A 19,525-nucleotide genomic window follows, 5' to 3' on the forward strand; every position below is an offset into this window, starting at 1 on the left:
TAAACCGAAGCAGAGTCGAGTACAGCTCCTCTTGAATAGTTGGGCCTACCATCAAGATGTCATTCAACGCTACCTGCGTAGAAGTACGGCTCGATGCATCGAAAACTACTCTCAACTTAGTTGAAGTACTTTGTGGCCGTAAAACGCATTGGTGCGGAATGAAATAGTGCGGAGTATTCGGAATTTTGTCATTGGTGGAGGACATGTGGCCCAGTGAAACATATTCCTCCATGAATTCAATATACATCTTCTTCAGCGGAGGGTCCTTTGACAATTTACTTTCTAGCGACAAAAATCTACGTTTCGCAACTTCGTATGACGAACCAAGAGTATTTGGGTCAGATTTAAACGGCAAACGAACCGAAAATCTACCGGACGACAATCTTTGAGTATTTTTGTGTTGTTGACAAAGTTGTTGCTCAGGAGTATGGACTTTAGCCTTGGGCGGCAAGTCCTCCACAGACCAAAATTTCTGCAGGGTTGTGTCAATTGACTCCAACGCTTCCTCCTGGCAGCTGAGATGTACCATTTTTTCAGCGTTTTTATTATTTTCAGAGGCACATCTGCCTGACACTATCCAGCCGAGAACTGTCTTTTGTAGGATGGGGAATTCAGGCCCCTGCTTTATCTGGCCAATAGATAAACGTTCAAAGAATGTTTCAGCGCCGATAAGCATATCTATTTTTTGTGGCTTGAAGAAAAATGGATCTGCCAACTGAATATTTTCAGGAACCCTACACCCGCTGGTGTTCACCGCTTGATCCGGATGATAACCAGAAATATTTTTCATAATCCAAAAATCGGACGACAATTGGCTGTTCCCTACTCGCGACTTCACAATCGTGTGTATTTTTTTTGTGGCTTGGGCATTAGTTCCACCAATGCCTCGCAAGCTCATGCACACGTCCTCTCTTGTAATTTTGAGCCTCTGAGCGAGCTCGTCGGTTACAAAGCTTATTTGTGAACCAGAGTCGAGCAACGCTCGTGCTAATACAAGCTCGCCGCTTTTTGTTTGGACGCTCACAACAGCAGTTGCAAGAATGACTCGATCCGATGCATTCGCATGCAAAACATGCGAAGTGGATGGAGACTCCTGCATGAGCGTGGGCTGAGAAGGAGGTGGCAACGCGAGATTTGTGTTTGGGGCATATATATGTAGCAAAGTGTGATGTGAGGAATTGCACACTCTACATCTGTTCGATTTGCATTTTTTGACAGTGTGACCCTTTCTTAAACAGTTAATGCTAAGGGTGCTCTTTTAGCGAAATCGAATCTTTGCTGAACTGTCAGGGCTGCGAAGGAAGCGCAGTTTCCAATCTGATGTTCAGCTGAGTTGCAATACATGCATTGAACTGAGTCGTTCCTGGCAGCGACAAACGAAAAACTCCTATTTCCATTCTTCTTAGGGTTAGATTGGGTCTGTTGAACAGTTTTGGGCTTGGAATCCTCTTCTGCTACCATGTGTTGGTATCGCCTGTTGAGGGCCGCCTCACATTCGCTCCAAAGTGGAAGCGAAGTATAATCTAACTGTTCTTCCCATTTTCTTTTAGTTCCTGCATCGACCTTGCTCATTACCAGATGTATTAAAATGGCATTAGTAATGCGTCTATCATCCCCAATAGACAGCAAGGAGTCATACAAGGCTGTGACCGTGTCGATGAGGGTTCTCAAGGCTGTAGCTGAAGGCTGGGAAATTTTTGCAAATTAAAAAGTGTCGATATGTTGTCAAAAAAATAAGACAATCATTATCGTACACCCGCTTCAGGCTAGCAAGGGCTTAGGGATAATTTTCCGCAGTGACTTGGAAGGCCCTAACTGTTCCTAAAGCGTCTCCAGCTAAACACGAAATTAAATGATTGAATTTTTCAATATCGTGTAAAGTGTCATCTTTGTCAACGAAAGTTTCGAAAAGGCTTATAAAATTTTTAAATTCGGAGTGTTTTCTGCTAAAAGTTGGGAGAGCAACGCTCGGCAGACGGCATTGAGGCGGGCAATTTGCTGGCGGAGCGGATTTCTCGATATTATTTTGTTTTGACTTATTTACAATTGAAATCAGCAATGACTTTGTCATTACGGCCCTCTCTTCCAACTCTTCGCGGTATACATCTTTTGTATCTTTCGCTTCTATTTGGTTTTGCAAAAGTGAAGCATTTTCAATGTGCGTATTTAGAATCTCTAATCGACACTCAAGCTCGACCGGATTTACTGATAATTCAGCTTCTTTTAAGTGGCGATAAGTTCGGTTAATACTTTTCATGCAAACATCTCGTTGGTGTTTAAGCTCTTCGATATCCTTAGTTGCCATTGCTTTTATTTCTATTTATTTGGTTGGTATCGAAGAGGTGTTAAATATTTATTTTTATTAAAATTATTTATTTGTTAAATAATATAATAAACAAGAAAGGAAGCAAACTTCGGCAAGCCGAAGTTTATATACCCTTGCAGCTATTTCAAAAACTAAATACTCTTTATGATTATGATTTATGATTTACTTGTGTGTATGTTTAAAAACATTGAAGCTATGATGATTTGCAGCTTAATTATTCGATAGTTCCTATGGCAGCTATATGATTGTTCCTATGGGAGCTATATGCTATAGTCGTCCGATTTTGATGAAATTTAAAACATAATTCTGAAATATTTAACCATTACTATATCTCGAAGAACTACAAAAAAAATTGAAAAACAACAAAGTTATAATTTTTTTTTATTTTTTTTTTATGATTGTTCTTATGGGAGCTATATGCTAAGTCGTCCGATTTTGATGAAATTTAAACCGTAGTTCGGAAGTTTTTAACCATTACTAAATGTCGAAGAACTAAACAAAAAATTAAAAAACACCAAAGCTATAATTTTTTTTCATATATTTTTCCGATTGTTCCTATGGGAGCTATATGCTATAGTCGTCCAATTTTGATGAAATTTAAACCGTAATTCAGAAATATTTAATCATTACTAAATGTCGAAGAACTAAACAAAAAATTAAAAAACAGCAAAGTTATAATTTTTTTCATTTATTTTTTCGATTTTTCCTATTGGAGCTATATGCTATAGTCGTCCGATCCGGCTCGTTCCGACTTATATACTACCTGCAATAGAAAGACAACTTTTGGGAAAGTTTCATGCAGATAGCTTCAAAACTGAGAGACTAGTTTGCGTAGAAACGGACGGACAGACGGACAGACGGACATGGCTAGATCGACTCGCCTAGTGATGCTGATCAAGAATATATGTCTCCTTCACTGCGTTGCAAACTTCTGACTGAAATTATAATACCCTCTGCAAGGTGTGCGTGTGTATGTGTACGCGGCTAGCGGCTCTTCCTATGGAAATGCTAACGGAGAATGATGCACTGACCGATAACTAAGGGCAACGAATATATAAGCCTGACGCCGAAATGCGCGCAAAATTATGAAAAGTGCGGAAAAATTGGAAAAGTGCGGGAAAATTCTGAAAAGCGCGGGAAATGTTCGGACAAACTGCGGCGAAAGTTATTGCCGCTAATATTTTTGAGAGCTACACTTTTCACAATTTGCACTTTTTTCCAGCTGTTTTATTTATACCCTAAATTGGTGCTCATTACGACGAAAGTTCGGGGAATTAAGTTCGCACTAATTGGGTCGACTACGAGTATTTTATTGCTTGTTTTTCTGGCGATTCACATATAATTCGAAATATATTATGTTTATTGTAGAATTTTGGTTGTTAGTACATGCAATTTTTTATTTCTTGGTTAGAATGCTCACTATCTACCGATTTTTACACGAATGCAAAAAGTTGAAAGATGGGCAAAAACACAATTGACAAAACGCCACAGATTAACTTTCAACTTTTGGCACTCTATACCTGGATGGCCGACTTGATAATTGCAACTTCCTTTTTGACTTCCATTTGGCGGCAGCAGCAAATTGAGCAATTAAATTTGCCGAAACGTCAGGCGCAACTTCAAGAACGGCAGAAAATTTCCAGCGACGAAATTATTGAATTTAATTTATTGGCCTAACCGACACGAATAAATTGGTTGTTGTTGGTATTGTTTATAGTTTTTCACCGAAAAATTAAAACTCGCGAACTCTACTGCTAATCACGTCGGGGTCACCATGAAAATTTAATACTATTTTGTATTAATAACGCGAAAACTTGTGAACGCAGTAGTTCGAGACGATTTTAATTTGCGAAATATTGAGAAAACTATGTCGAAAGCGCGAAGAAAAGGAGTGGCTACGATGACGTTCGATTGATCACTAACAATTATATTTCAATAATTTCTCTTAGAACCTAACTTATGCTACGGTGGCGAGAGACGGGGCGAATTCGCAAGAGCGAACAGACGAAAGCTTTATTGGCTCCCGTTCTCGCCCTACAACTAGTGATCTAAATACAAGCGCTGAGTGCGCAAACAATCTCGTTTAGTATTTTTTTGAGGTAACAGGGCAGCCAGACTATTGCGGAACTAGTAAGTACTAATTCCTCGAAAAATTAATTATTATTGACTTATAAAATCGGGTCCTATAAATTCCACACCCCTTCAAAACACGCTGATTGTTAAATACGTTTATACGGACTTCGATATGCGGAATCAAATCTAATGCGTCCTGAAGTTCTCTATTAACGGTGACAACGGACTCCACTGCCGAAATAGAAGCAGTGTCGGCATCAAGATATTTTACATTTCATACGATGCAGGAAAGAGCATCAGCAGCAACATTAGATCTTCCTGGTTTATAAATAAGCTCGCAGTTGTATTCATCTATGCGTGTTTTCCATCGCCTTAGCTTAGCATTATAGTTTATATAGCCTAAGGAATAGGTTAACGCCTGATGATCGGTATAGACTTTAATCGATTGAAATTTTTTTTGGTTATGATGCCTTAGTCTTAGCGTGTTCTCCTCTTGTGAGGTTTGTCAAGGGCTTAGCGATGTTTGCAACGTCGCAGATAAATTTCATACAATAAGAGGTCATTCCCAAATAGCTTTTAGGTTCTTTTAGATTTGTCAGCAGCTGCATTTCTCTGACCTGCGTGCACCAAAACTGTGTTTTTTCCAAATTTACAGATTTTACCATTGTGTTCCCGTAACTCATCGTCGATCATTCTTTACAAAAACAGCTGGGGCGTTCTTCAAACCGAATGGGAGATGCAAGAATTCATACTTCCCATAAAGATTAGCAAAAGTTGTTTTCGGTATGTCGGATTCTCGGCTTCCCTTGGATTGAGTAGTGGTCGGCGTTGAGGCGCTTAAGGTCAATTACCATTCGGAATTGTTTTTCTCCTTTGGTTTCTTTAGAAACACCCATATTATTTCTTCGCGCAGAAGTTCTTCAACTTGCTTTTCTACCGTCCCTTTCATATAAGAGGGGTAAGGGTATTGGCGAAAGTGGTTCAAAGATTATGGAATACTCCTTAATAAGCAAATCAAAAGAATTTTTTACTTCCTCTGAATGCTGATCGCTGATCAATGAGTGAATATTGTAATGGAATTTTTTGTTTCAGGAGTTATACTCAATGAGCCATTTTTCCTATCAATTACAGCGTTAATTGTTTTTAAAGTGTCGTCTCCGATAATGGCATGAATGGCAGTTAAACCCAGCAGGACGAAGAATGTAATAAAGGAAGCATTGCCTATGGAGCTGAAGATTGGTTGAACTTGAAATGGTTTTATTAAGGGCTTGTAACCCTTTGTTATCTGGGGGCTTATAGCGTGGAACGGTAGAGGCGTCGGCCACAAAATTTACTTCGCCAGTATTACCAACTTCGCTCTCAGGGGGGCAGTTTCAGCATAGTTAGCCTCACTATTAGACTTCCTCCCGTGTTCGCTCGTGGCGGCCTCCATAGAAGGTGGTAGAGCATTCAAATAGTATAATCTTTGACATTTTCGGAAAGGATTCAGGTTAGTTAAAATGCTGGGGTTGCGCTTAACGCTTGAGTTTCCATGACTTTGATTGGAACGATATCAATGCCTTGATTGGTTAGATTCCATTTTAATTTCTCGGGGACCCGAATATTTTTGGAGGGATTGGGTTTTTTCCGCGTCTTGATACTGGTACCCGGCCGTTGGATGCGGAGTAGGTGGATTGGGGCGTCCAAGAGTATTTCCGGGCTTTGATCGCCGTTTTTAAGGCAGCGTGTTATCAAAGCAAAGTGACTATTTACACCCGAATAAAAAGCGTCGACGGTCTTTGCCCCCTGAGTCATCTGACCCATTTGGTTTTCTAGAGTGCGTAGATCATGCTTGTCGGCGAAGTGAAGTACACATTGTTTCGGGTCAATCGAGCACGTTGTAGGAAAGAAAAGTTGTTTCAACGTTGCCCCTAATCTTCTGCCCTGTACCAAGTACTATTGACCGATACTAAGGCTTATTCTTGACTATCTGGAAATCTTTTAAAACTGCCTCGGCACTGTTGTTGGACTCACCCTTAAAAATTTGAAGCTCTTTTACAGTCCGGCAGCATCGCAATTTCCTTTAGCTTATATTCAGTACGGCGGCGATCAGTGGCCTAGGTTGGGGAACAACCTGGCTACCTTTTTCCCGGTCTACACCTACTACCTTGACTCCAACTTACTTGATATCCTCTTTAACATTGGCCGTCTGGCCAAGTGGTGATGATAGAGTCGAACTTGGTCAAAGTTTCCTTAATTTCCAACATATTTAAAAATTAAAATGAATGCAAGGCGCAGTATATAAGCCATTTACATCAATTTTTCCAAGTATTTTTTTATGCATACGTTGATCAGGGTAAAAGCGCCTATATCCTATAGCTCCCATAGGAACAATAGGGTGAATATAGCCGTATAAAAGCTATTGACATGAATATATCCAAATTTTATTTTTTTTGTGCATACCTTGACCAGGGTGTACTGATCAGACGTCTATATCCTATAGGAATAATATGGTTAAAAAAGGTCAAAATTTTTATTTTTTTTTATTTTTTTTTTTTAATTTAATTTTTATTTACAATCTGTCTAATGACATGATTGTGAAGTCTGTCTGTATATTTCTTACTATATTTTTTTATCTCCTCTTTTACAGTTGGAATATTTAGATCTTTATGAATATTTGCATTGGTTACATAATATGGAGCGTTAACAATTTGTCGCAAGATTTTTGATTGGTAGCGCTGAAGTATTTCAATATTTGAATTGCTAGCTGTTCACAGAGTTGGATAGCGTAGGTCCAAACAGGCTTCAAAATGGCTTTGTAGAGAAGAATTTTTTTTCCAAAGTGACTGCTGATTTTCTACCTAGTAACCAGGACATTTTCAGTGTTTTCAGTCTGAGTTGTTGTCTTTTCGCTTTTATTTGGTGTTTTCATGTTAGTCTGCGGTCGAGGTGCATGCCAAGATACTTCTTAGTGCAAAAGTAATTTGGACAGACTTCAGGGAGTTGATTTTAATTTTCTAGCGAAAGAACCAGGCCTCAATCAGACTGAGCTCACATTGCAAGAGATGAGATGCTTCGTCTCTAGATGAGCTTGTTGCCAGAATGGCTGTATCGTCAGCATATGTTGCAATGGTGCAGTTGTTTGTTACTGGCATATCTGCCGTGTTTAGAGTGTAAAGGACTGGTCCCAATACACTCCTTTGAGGAACGCCTGCGTTTATGCGAAGTAGTGTTGACGTATAATTTCTCTGCTGCACGTAGAAGCATCTCTTAGGATCTCATTATTAAATAGAATGGAGCAGGCAGCCATTTCTTTATCTTGTAGAGTAATCCATTGTGCCAAGCTTGCTGAACGTCAAGAAATGTTGCAGTACAATATTTTTATTCTCAAGTGCAGATACAATTTCATTGATAACCCTATGGCATTGCTCAGTGGTCCCGTGGTCTTTTCTGAATCCGAATTGATATTCAGGAATGATGGCAAGTTCGTCCAAAATTGGCAACATTCTCTTCGGTAGTATTTTTTCAAATACTTTCGAGAATATTGTCAACAGACTAATGGGACGTTAAGATGAAAGTTCAGTTTCTGTCTTGTTTGGCTTGAGGATCATAATGATTTCTGCACATTTTCATTGACTTGGGAAGTGGTCTAGCCTGAGAATAGCGTTGAATACTGGCGTGAGAAACCGTATGCATTTTGATGGTAGAGTTTTAAGAGTGATGCCATCTATCTTATCCGGGCCTGGTGATTTTTTATTGATTAATCATTTAATTTCTGTGACAACTTCGTCAAAATGAATTCTTTTAATAGGCAAGCTCACTTGAAAGGGTGACCCAAGAAAGTTTTCTATTTCAGCTTCTGTTATACGATTGGTAATATCGTTTGGCTGAAACACAGAGTGCAGGTGTTGAGCAAATGCCTCAACTTGTTCATCGTCAGATCTACACCAATTTCCATTGATTTTGCGGATGATTATGTTTCTTTTTGCAGGTCTCTTTAGATATTTGGATGCTCTCACAGGTTATACTCTTTGTTACTAGAATTAGGGTCTAAGTTTCTCAAATATGCCGCTAGATATTCATTTCGTAGGTTAAACAGTAATTGTTTAAGCTCAGATGCAGCTTTGTTGTATAACCTTTTGTCAGCAGGATAGTGAGTTTCTTGCCAACGTTTTCTCAGATCCCTTTTGAGTTGAATTTTTTCTCGAATTTCAGTAGTAAGGTACAGTTGGCTTGGTTGTTGGTTTCTGTTGGTGTGATTCGTATTTATATAGCTCGCTTTGTGAATTGTGTTTGTGAAAAGCTCCACAGCATAGTCTATTTCCTCTCCTGTTTTTAACGAAATGTCTAGGCTTATGGCTTCTTCTAGGTAGCTTTTAAACGCGTAAATGTCTGTGGAAGCAGAGATGTCTAGTATATGAGCTATTGTGCTATAGGTCGCTATTATCGGAGAGTTATGTGAGTAAAGATCAAAACTATCCATTAAACGAATGTGTGTTTGTGGGATACCAGAGAATGCTACGAAGTCAATCAAGTCTGTGGTTTTTCGAATATCTGTGGGCCAGTATGTAGACTTACCAGTTGAGAGAGTTGTTATATTATTGTTTCGTATGCATTTATATAATTCGGATCCCTTTGGGTTAATGAGTCTCGAGCCCCACCATGGGTGTTTGGCATTGAAGTCACCTCCAACAATAAACTTTGTCCCCAGTCCATGAAATAAGTTCTTAAAATCGAGCTCTTTTATTGTAAGTCTTGGTGGAAGATATATTGCTGAGATTGAGACATCTGCGTGTATGAAATAAATCTCAATTATGGCAGCCTGCATAGCATTTTCTCTGGTGCTCTCCATGATTTTAAATTTTAGACCATTTTTGACAGGAATTGCTGCGTCTCCATGGGCTCTATCAGACGGATGATCAGCTCTTATTGTGTCATATCCAACTACTCTAAAAAAAGATTTACTGGTGAAGTGTATTTCTGAAACAAGCATGATGTCGATTGCATTTGTTTTTAAAAATAAGGATATCTCATTAACATGGTTGGAAAGCCCATTGGCATTCCAGATTCTTAAGTTTAGACTTATTTGCATAATTTATTAACCAGTAACATTATCATGTTAAGCAAGTTATTGGTGAGTTCAAATTGTTTTTCCAAAAGGTGTTCTATTCTTTCTAGAGAAGTATTCGTATTACTGTTTCCTGCAGCAACTTGGGCGTATGATTGATAGCCATTTGGTTGTTGGGTCGGTTTATCAGACAGAATAGGTGATGGAAATATTGCAGATTCATTTTTATTATGGTCCTTGCTATGCATCTGCTTTCGACCAGTAGCTAATTGTTTAGAAATAAGCTCCTTATAGACTCTACACCCTTTGTAGCTGGCAGCGTGATCTTCGTTAAAATTCGCACATTTTGCTGGTTGTTATTTTTTTTTTGGACATAGCTTGCTGGAATGCTTACGAGAACATTTTACGCACCTATAAGTTTTGGCGCAATAGGACAACGGTGGCACTGAACAATGTCTTTTGCATTATGAGGGGGCTCTATTTTAACAATTGCGTTACCAATATGCTTAACTTCGTAGATATCTTTGTTATTATTGTTGGGCTCAATGTCCAGGAAGAATAGATTTAGTGGCTCTTTGGTTTCACGGCTTTTAATGTTATTTATGTTCGTAACAGAGTAACCTTTGGACTCAACGACTCGTTACATCAATATCCGTTGAGAAGTGCAAATTTTTTATAACTACCCTAAATGCTCTTTCCTGCTTAAGCTGATATGTGTGAAACTTAACAAAATCACTAGCAAGATTTTTAACGAGGGACCTGTATTCATCAATTGACTTAACCATAACTCTCTCTTATAGAGGAAATTTTCTATTTTAATTTTGGTTTCGAGGTAGGTTAGCATACTACTTATATCACTAACATCCGATAAGAATATAAGTGGCGGCTTGGCAGGTTCATCAACGTTGTCTTCAGTTATGTCATGTCCAGGGCTTCATTTTCGTCTGCATCATTACCTTTTTCAATTGGAGCTAGTGCTGGGGGCAGTGTCCAGGGCCAGTTTTTTTTTAATTAGAATCGGAGAAACTTGGTTTTTTCTCTTGAGTGCCTTTGGCTTCGGTTTTACTTTCTGCCAGCTCCAAACCATGTCGTCTTCGTCGTCTTGCATGGTAACAACAACACTTGGTTGATGCTTATCAGCAACCACCGTTATGTTTTTGTTGTGTTTTGTTTCGCAAATCGCTTTTCTGATTTTGGTAGATTAAGACTAGCTTCCACGTAGAATTTAGGCACGTCTTGACTCGGAGAGTGTTTGATCGCGACTCTTCTACAAACTAAAGAGTAACTTTTGGAATACAGTGGAATATATGGGAATGGAAATGGTATGATTGGGAATTCGCATATCTAGCAGATTAGAGTGGAGAATGAGAATCTGCATAATTGGCAGGTTTGGCGAATCTGATGTGTTGGTTTGTTTGCGGTTTCGTATAGCTGTTAAGTGTTGGTTCTGCTTACTTGCATTGGTTCCCAAACTCAGCGTTTATGAATCCAGTGTTTGGGTTAATGACCATTTGTCCGAGTCAATGAGGTTTGGGGGGCGGCGATGTGTCCGCAACAATGTGTGCGGTAACTTCTCCCCCCTAGGGTGGAGAGAAGGCTATAACGAAGGAATGATCGGCTCCACCAAGGTAGTGACAGTCGTGGGAGGAAGATGGTCTGTGGTTTATGACATAATCGGAGGATGACGATCAGGATAAGGGTCAAAGATATTGCTGAGTATATGGCCGTAAATTTGTAGTGTGTTATATTATCCATATTGCTGTGGATAAGTGATAATGCTTTGATCGTTTGATTGGAAGTACGAAGGTGAAATGATCATGTTCCACCAGTTCTCTGTCGCTGTATTCTATTTCGTTTATGCATATGGTACAATTCTTATAACGTATTACAAAAGGGCCATTTAAAAGTATTTCATCGTTACAGGTTGCTTAAAGGGTGGTGTTTTTTCCGTTGAAAATGAAAATAAACCCTTTTTTGTCTCCTTTACGTTATTGATGATGTCTGACAGGCATGTGTTGTTTTTTGTTGTCGAATCCGTGGGGATTCCCTGACAGAAGAACTCTTGTTCCACCTTAAGGCAGCTTTCGCGAAATTGATGTAAAGTGTTGTTATAATGTGCCAAGAATTCGGGGGAAATGATGAAATGTGAATTATTTACTGGTGGGGGTATGATATGGGTGAACTTATAAATTTTTGTTTCGAAAATTGGTATTTTAACGTTAAACAATAGTTTGTTATTGAAAGTAAAACAAGATGGTGTAAGTATATATAGATGAGTTCATCTAATTGTAGGGTAATGTTTTGTGAGATTAACATATTTCTTATAGTATTTCTTGTTTGTTAAACAAGAATTTTGAGATTAAGCCCAATTTGCTAGCCAGAAGGCTCTCAGCTATATTATTAATGTGTTCTTTCAAGGTATCAATATGGAAATTTATTCGATTAATATATTTGAGTGTACAAATGTTTTCTCTATCTTCCCTTAGTTCCTTGAAGATAGTGTTTTGTGCTGTGACTAAACATTTTTTTATTTTGATTTGTTCGCTATTTATATGTTCGTAATATGATTAAGTCTAATAATAAGCTGCTTATCGAAATTTTCCTGTTTTTCTTGAGCATTTTTTAATGTGTAGGAGGTAACTTTTAGGGTATTGATTCCTGCAAGTATGTTTTGTCCGTCGTTGTCGTCTAAATTACCGGAAATTGACTTGAGAACGGTTCTTTCCGTTAATTAAACCCCTTTTTGTTCCAGCCTGTGGGAGTTGGGTGTCTAATTTGGCTTCTAGATGTTGTAGTTTCCCTATTCTTATAATTCCTAGCGAAATGTCAAATGTTTCATCTAGTCTGAGGGCTTTTAATGTGTCTTTTATTCCGGAACGGCATACTCTTAACTCTTGGACATCTACGACATGGGTTAGAATTGTATAGATCTGTGTTGTACGAGCGTCTCCCAGATGAATGAAGGCGAGGGGTGAAGATCCGTTGAGTCTTTCTAAAGAGAAGGACTGCGTGGCGGAATGGGTAGTTCTGGAATGAAGTAGTTCATTGAGTGTTATTATTTCTCCTGATTAGTAGTGTGTAGTTTTTGTTGTCTGGTTGTTAGTGATGTAACTCCTTTATCGGCCCTGACTTTGTGAAGGAAAATCTATGTGTTAGCTTGTTTCTCCTATTCTCTTTTCTAAAGAAGACATCGTCGGGTTCGCCTTGGATTTGTGGTTTCCCATCTTCGTTTAATTTGGTTAACCTTTTTCCTGTTTGGCTATCTAGTTCTTCCTGAATTTTGGGGTATATTTCTGTCCTAAATTCATTCAGCTTTGCCAAATAGTCATGGTGGCTGTCCAATTCTATTGTCTATTGCCATAAAAAAGTACGAACGGTGTATGAGCAGTGCTAGAGTGTATTGCGTCAATACCTCTGCGAATATCTCCGCGTGATCAGATTGGAGTTGGAGTTCCTTTCTACGGTTATCAATTATTCTAAAAAGCTCCGTGAATGTCGAGTGCAGTCTTTCGACAGGTGCGTTTCCCGTTGATTGTTGGAATGAGGTAATCTGAATTTCTATATTATACTGAGTCATAAAATCGGTGAACAGGTTTCCCGAAAATTCTGCACCCTGGTCAAGTGCTGCTATTCTTCTTCAAGTTTACTTAGGTCTGGCAAATTGCCCTTTCTTCTTAAACCTATTCTTCTACTAGCAGCGCTAACTTTTTTTAACATTTAGTTACCTTTTTTTATGTTATAAAGATGTTATCTTAATATGTAATTGTAATGTAATATGTTTATATCTTATTATTAATATGTTTAGTATTTGTGTTGATGTTACTTGTTACAAATAGTTGTTGTGTGTTTTCGTTGGTATCCACTCCCTGTGTCGTTTTTCTTAGAGTTAGAGTTATATATAGAGTTAGTGATTTCATCTCAGGTAAAGGGAAAAGAGAGAAACAAAAAAAAATAAAATTTGGTGATATAATTTAATATAGGCACGTGAACATATGGCAAGAAAGAGGTGAATATTTTCGATCGAGGTATAATAATAATAAAAGAATCCAATTTCCAGCTTAGTGTACAGTTGGAGAACTTATTTTCTCGCAAAGCCACATCAAGCGAAAACTGCTGTTGCATCAGTTTCATCTCAAGTAAAGGGAAAAGAGAGAAACAAAAAAAAATTTGTATTTCAGCTACGTTATCCCGGTGCCTTTTCAGCTTTTGATGTGCACACATTCGGTCACGAATTTTAACAATTGTAAATATTTTACAGTTTATGTGTAAAAAAATGTCTTGTATTTTTATTGATTACGTGGTCCCGGTGCCTTATTAGCGTTTGATGTGCACATATTCGGTCACAAATTTTTAACAATTGTAAATATTTTATAGTTTATTTATAAAAATTTTCTTGTGTATTTATTGATTACGTGGTCCCGGTGCCTTATCAGCGTTTGATGTGCAAGTTATATGACACATTACTTAGGGGCCCTTGCCCAATTTATAAACAACTTTGAGCCAAGAGCTTTTTTCCATTCTTTAAAAAAGCCTCCAATCGATTCCCACCCAGAATTGTTTCACACTCTCCGCTTCAAACGGATTCTCTAAACATCCAAGCCGATATTGTAAACACCAGAGCCCCAAAAAGGGAGCCCCAAGTCCGATAACGTAAACATCGATTTCCGGCAGAATTTCAATTCTGCAAAATTTCAATTTCAAATTTAATTGACACATGTCATTACCCTATTTTCCGACTCTCTTGGATGAGTCTCTTAATCAGATTTTTGAGATAAAACTTTTAAGCCCAGGTTTGATTATTGATTACTGAACCAAAGTCAAGCAGTCCGTTTTTGAATCCGAATTGACCGGTCGACAAACAGAATATCGCGAGCAGTGAAAATTAAGTTCGGTGTTAATAACAATTGTGTAAACTATTAAATAACAACAAAAAAATATATTTAAAAAAAAAAATTCCCTAAGCGATAATTTAATTGGCGCCCAACGTGGGGCGGTGCTATTTTAAAAAAATTCCTGAAATAAGTTTTAAAACAAAACAGTTTTCGAATACAAAAATGGATTTCGCGCCGCTCAAAAGCCTAACCGATGACATAATAAAACGTGTTTACATCGCGAAAATAGCTTAAGGAGGAAAACAATAAATGCAATAATCCCCCTTTGTTTATAACAATCCTTTAATTAATGACCGTAACAAAAAACACACTGCTCAAAAAAACTATTACTCTCAAAAACAAATATTAAACAAAAATCAAACGGATAAATAAAAAATTAACTACAAATCAAATAAAAATTCAACAAAAAAAGGAAGAGCCGATCAATAAATTGAAGGAAGAGCTGATCAATTTTTGCAAGCTTGCCGAAGTTAGCTTCCATCCTCGTTTTTATTCTCGGAAGTATGGTGGGTTCTTAGATAGTGTGGTTCCTCACGAGGGCGGGGGATTGGCCTGTGCAGTTCATCGCGGGGCGGTGAGGGCAGGAGAGGAACTAGCTGCAATGTTACTTGCTCAAATTACAAATTCACATGATTAATCATCATTTTTATACCCTCGTATTATAATTTCAGTTAGAAGTTTGCAAAGAAGTGAAGGAGACATTTCTGACCCTATGAGTATATATATTCTTTATCAGCATCACTAGGAGAGTCGATCTAGCCATGTTCATCTGTCCCTCGGTCCGTCTGTCCGTCCGCTATCTGCATGAATCTTTTCCAAAAAGTTGTCTTCCTGTTGCAGGTAGTGCATAAATCAGAACGATTCGGACCAGGCGACTATAGCATTAGCTGCAACAGGAACAATCGGGCAAAAAAATGAAAACAAATTATAACTTAACTGTTTTTAAATTTTGTTTATAGTTCGATGTTTAGTGATGGTTTATTGTTTTGGAGCTACGGTTTAAATATTATCAAAATCGGACGACAATATAATAAAGCTGCCATGGGAACAATCGGAATATTAAACAAGAAAGGAAGCAAACTTCCGCAAGCTGAAGTTTATATACCCTTGCAGCTATTGCAAAAATTAAATATTCTTGAAAACATTAAAATTATGATTTACTTGCGTATATGTTTAAAAACATTGAAGCTATGATGATTTGCAACTCAATTATTCGATAGTTCAGCTATATGATATAGTTTTCCGATTTTAATAAATTTAAAAGCGTAATTCTGAACTGACAAATTATTAAAAAGTCAAAAAAAAATTTTTTGCATATTACAAAGTAGAAAAGTTACATTTAAAAAAAAAAAATTGTATATATATATTCTTATTGTTTCCGTGGCTTTATGTTATAGTCGTCCGGTTCTATTACTACAACTATATGTCGAAGAACTAAAATAAAAAAATAAAAAACAGAAAAATTATAATTTTTTTGTATATTTTTTTCCGATTGTTCCTATGGGAGCTATATGATTAGTCATCCGATTTTGATGAAATTTAAAACGTAAATCTAAAATATTTAAGTTAAGGTCCACTGTGGACCTAACGTCTACCCACACCGAGAGGACAGAAGAAGCTACCGTTCATCTCACTAATAATCTAATTTGTACATATACTATTTCGATTTCTTGTCACTGCCTGTCTACCTTAATCCTACTATACAGATCGACGGAAACCGTTTGACGCCTAAGAGAGAGAGAGAGCGAGAGGCAAATAGCCGGCAAACACTTTTCGACCGTGCTTTTTTGCTTGTCAGGTCCTGGCGAAAAAAATAAAAAATGTAATCTTTGATGTTGTTGGATTTGAACTACAAGAATAATCTTATTGGACTATCACGAGAAATAGTACGAGAAAATAATCGTACGAGAAACATGTATCGTATCGAAGAATCCTTTTACACTCACATTCTACGCATACGTAACCTTCTTCAGATTTGGTCAAAAATACATCAAAGTTTGAAAATTTTTTTTGTTATATTGAAATGACATACTAATTTGATTGTCAATTGCAGCTGAACTGCTCGAATTCCAAAAACTTAAAAGTGGGGTGGGTATTAAAATTTAACTTCGAACATGGCTCTCAGCAGAGCTTAGGCAGAATTTTTGGCAAAGAAAATGTTCTCTCTATATAATAAAGAATATTTTAATAATAAAACAAAAAAGAATATATATACCATTGCAGCTACAAGTATAGAAGAAATTAAATACTTTTGAAAACATTAAAATTATGATTTACTTGCGTATATGCAGAAATACATTGAAGCTATGATGATTTGCAGCTCAATTATTAAATAGTTACTTTATGTATCGTCCGATTTTGATGAAATATAAACCGTAATTTTAAAATATTTAACCATTACTATATGTCGAAGAACTAAAAAAAACTAAAACAAGAAAGAAAGCAAACTTCGGCAAGCCGAAGTTCATATACCCTTGCAGCAATTGCAAGAATTAAATACTTTTGAAAACATTAAAATTATGAATTACTTGCGTATATGTTAAAAAACCTTGAAGCTATGATGATTTGCAGCTCTATTATTAGATAGATATTTTATATATTCTTATTATTTATATGGGAGCTATGTGATATAGTCGTCCGTTTTTGATGAAATTTAAACCGTAATTTTGAAATTATAAACCAATACTATATGTCGAAGAACTAAGAAAAAAATTAAAAAACAGCTAAGTTATAATTTTTTTTCATTTCTTTTCCGATTGTTCCTATGGGAACTATATGATATAGTCGTCTGATTTTGATGAAATTTAAACCGTAATTCTGAAATATTTAACCATTACTATATGTCGAAGAACTAAAAAAAAATTAAGAAACAGCAAAGTTATATTTTTTTTAAATTTATTTTTCCGATTGTTCCTATGGGAGCTATATAGTCGTCCGATTCGGCTCGTTCCGACTTATATACTACCTGCAATAGAGAGACAACTTTTGGGAAAGTTGCATGCAGATAGCTTTAAAACTGAGAGACTAGTTTGAGTAGAAACGGACGGACAGACGGACAGATGGACAGATGGACAGACGGACATGGCTAGATCGACTCGCCTAGTGATGCTGATCAAGAATATATATACTTTATAGGGTCGGAGATGTCTCCTTCACTGCGTTGCAAACTTCTGACTGAAATTATAATACCCTCTGCAAGGGTATAAAAACAGAAAAGTTCTAATTTTTTCTTATTTATTTTTTAGATTGTTCCTATGGGAGCTATATGATATAGTCGTCCGATTTTGATGAATTTTAAACCGTAATTCTAAAATAAATTAAAAATGGTTAAACATTACTATCTGTCGAAGATTAAAAAAAAATAGGAACAATCGGAAAAATAAATGAAAAAAATTATAACTTTGCTGTTTTTATTTAAATTTTTTTTTTATTCTTAAACATATTGTAATGGTTTAATATTTCAGAATTACTGTTTAAATTTCATCAAAATCGAACGACTATAAAAAAAAGCTCCCATTTAAACAAAAAATATATTTAAAAATAATTTTTTTTTTCAATTTAACATTTTTAATTTTTTTTAGAAATTCTTTTTGTTTATTTAATTATTTGACAGTTCAAAATTACGCTTTTAATTTTATCAATGCTTTTAAACATACACACAAGTAAATCATAATTTTAATGTCTTCAAGAATATATAACAGCTGCAAGAGTATATGAACTTCGGCTTGCCGAAGTTTGCTTCCTTTCTTGATTTTTAGTATTATAATAGCTGCAAGGGTATATCAACTTACGTTTGCCTTCGGTATATACCAAATGAAAAGTTGTATGGGGAATATGGGGTCTAGATGTAAATAATATGGGTATAAATGATTTATATTTTTGTGAGCGCATGTGATTTGACTCTTGGACTGGTTGCTTCTTTCGAGTGGCTTAGGGTCAGGTGCTTAAGTATATTTCAGGTATTCTGTACAGACTAGTATTTGTTTGTCATTAATTAAAAAGTCTCCTGATTTAAAAAAAATTGAAAAACAATTCCAACACAAGATGCGTAATACTTATAAGCCAAACTCCCTGATTTTTACGCATTCCTGATTAAACATAGTGTTCCAAAATCGACTGGTCCAGTTTTCTTCTTTTGGTTTTATAAATTTTTTAAATACATTTTCGAAGATTTAATATACAAAACAAGAATTTAATTACAAATTTTTTAATTGTAAATTATTTTATTGTTTTTCAGCTTGACGCTGGCTCGGGTAGCAAATATTTGATCAGCTCATATTTGCCGTTACAGAGTTTCAAATCCAACGTGAACGATGAGAACCAAAGGAACAAAAAACAATCGATACCTTATGCTGATCCGGATCCATCCAATGGGAAAACAATACAGAGCCCGAAAGGAACCTCATAGATAAAGTTTTTCATATTTTAAGTTTCATCATAGTGCATCATAGTTTGGGTGTATTGGGCACAAAATTGCAGATTTCCTTTTATATATTATTATATAGCATATTTTTTGTTTTAAAACTGTGAAAGCTTTAAAGCACAAAAAATTCCTGTAAATAGCACGCATTATAGTTATTTTAAACAAATAAAAACTGATCTATGGGACCGTTCATGTATAATTATAAGTTAAGACAAATAATAAGATTTCATTGCAAAGGCTTTTGATTTTAATTTTGGTATTAATTGGCTATAATTTCGTAAGATTAGGAACTTAAGTTCTTTTAACTTACTGTGCATATGTGATTGTTTCTAGCTATGCTTTCACTAAATTTAATATTAGGTTAGTTCCGAGCTAACGTTCAAAAGCTTAATTTTTTTGTTCTTGTTATTTTGTGCTTACTTATACAAAATGGTGGCTCTAGCCATTCGCCAATGAAGCATTCTTTAAAAAAAGGAAGACATTCGTCGAGCCGTCATGGGAAGTAAAAAAAGCTCAAAAGATTACAAAGTGCCCTAACAGTACCATAAATTTGGAAAACGCATCTCAAAAAAATAAAGGAATTTAACAAAAAAATAAAAATATATTTTTCATGTATTGTTTTAAATTTTTATTGCTAAGCTGAGCGGGGGCTTGTTATCGCACAGCCAAGTGACAGCAAAAGCCCATTAAAATGAAGTACAAAAATATAAATAACTACTAATGCAGTAGATTAAAACATCTTAATTAAAACTAATCTCTCGAGT

General features: G+C 36.3%; 1 protein-coding gene across 3 annotated transcripts in view; it reads left to right on the plus strand.

The window, feature by feature from the left end:
• Positions 1 to 18,946, plus strand: part of LOC108135014 (scavenger receptor class B member 1) — a 308,793-nt gene extending 289,847 nt beyond the window's left edge. For all 3 annotated transcript variants that reach the window (XM_041708918.1, XM_041708919.1, XM_041708920.1), the window contains exon 10: positions 18,576 to 18,946. In XM_041708918.1, the coding sequence (XP_041564852.1) occupies positions 18,576 to 18,746 (171 nt within the window). In that variant the 3' untranslated portion in view covers positions 18,747 to 18,946. The remainder of the gene's footprint in view (positions 1 to 18,575) is intronic.
• Positions 18,947 to 19,525: the final 579 nt, after the last annotated feature.

The sequence above is a fragment of the Drosophila elegans genome, unplaced genomic scaffold (assembly GCF_018152505.1).
Source record: "Drosophila elegans isolate 14027-0461.03 unplaced genomic scaffold, ASM1815250v1 contig_433, whole genome shotgun sequence".
Lineage (NCBI taxonomy): Eukaryota > Metazoa > Arthropoda > Insecta > Diptera > Drosophilidae > Drosophila > Drosophila elegans.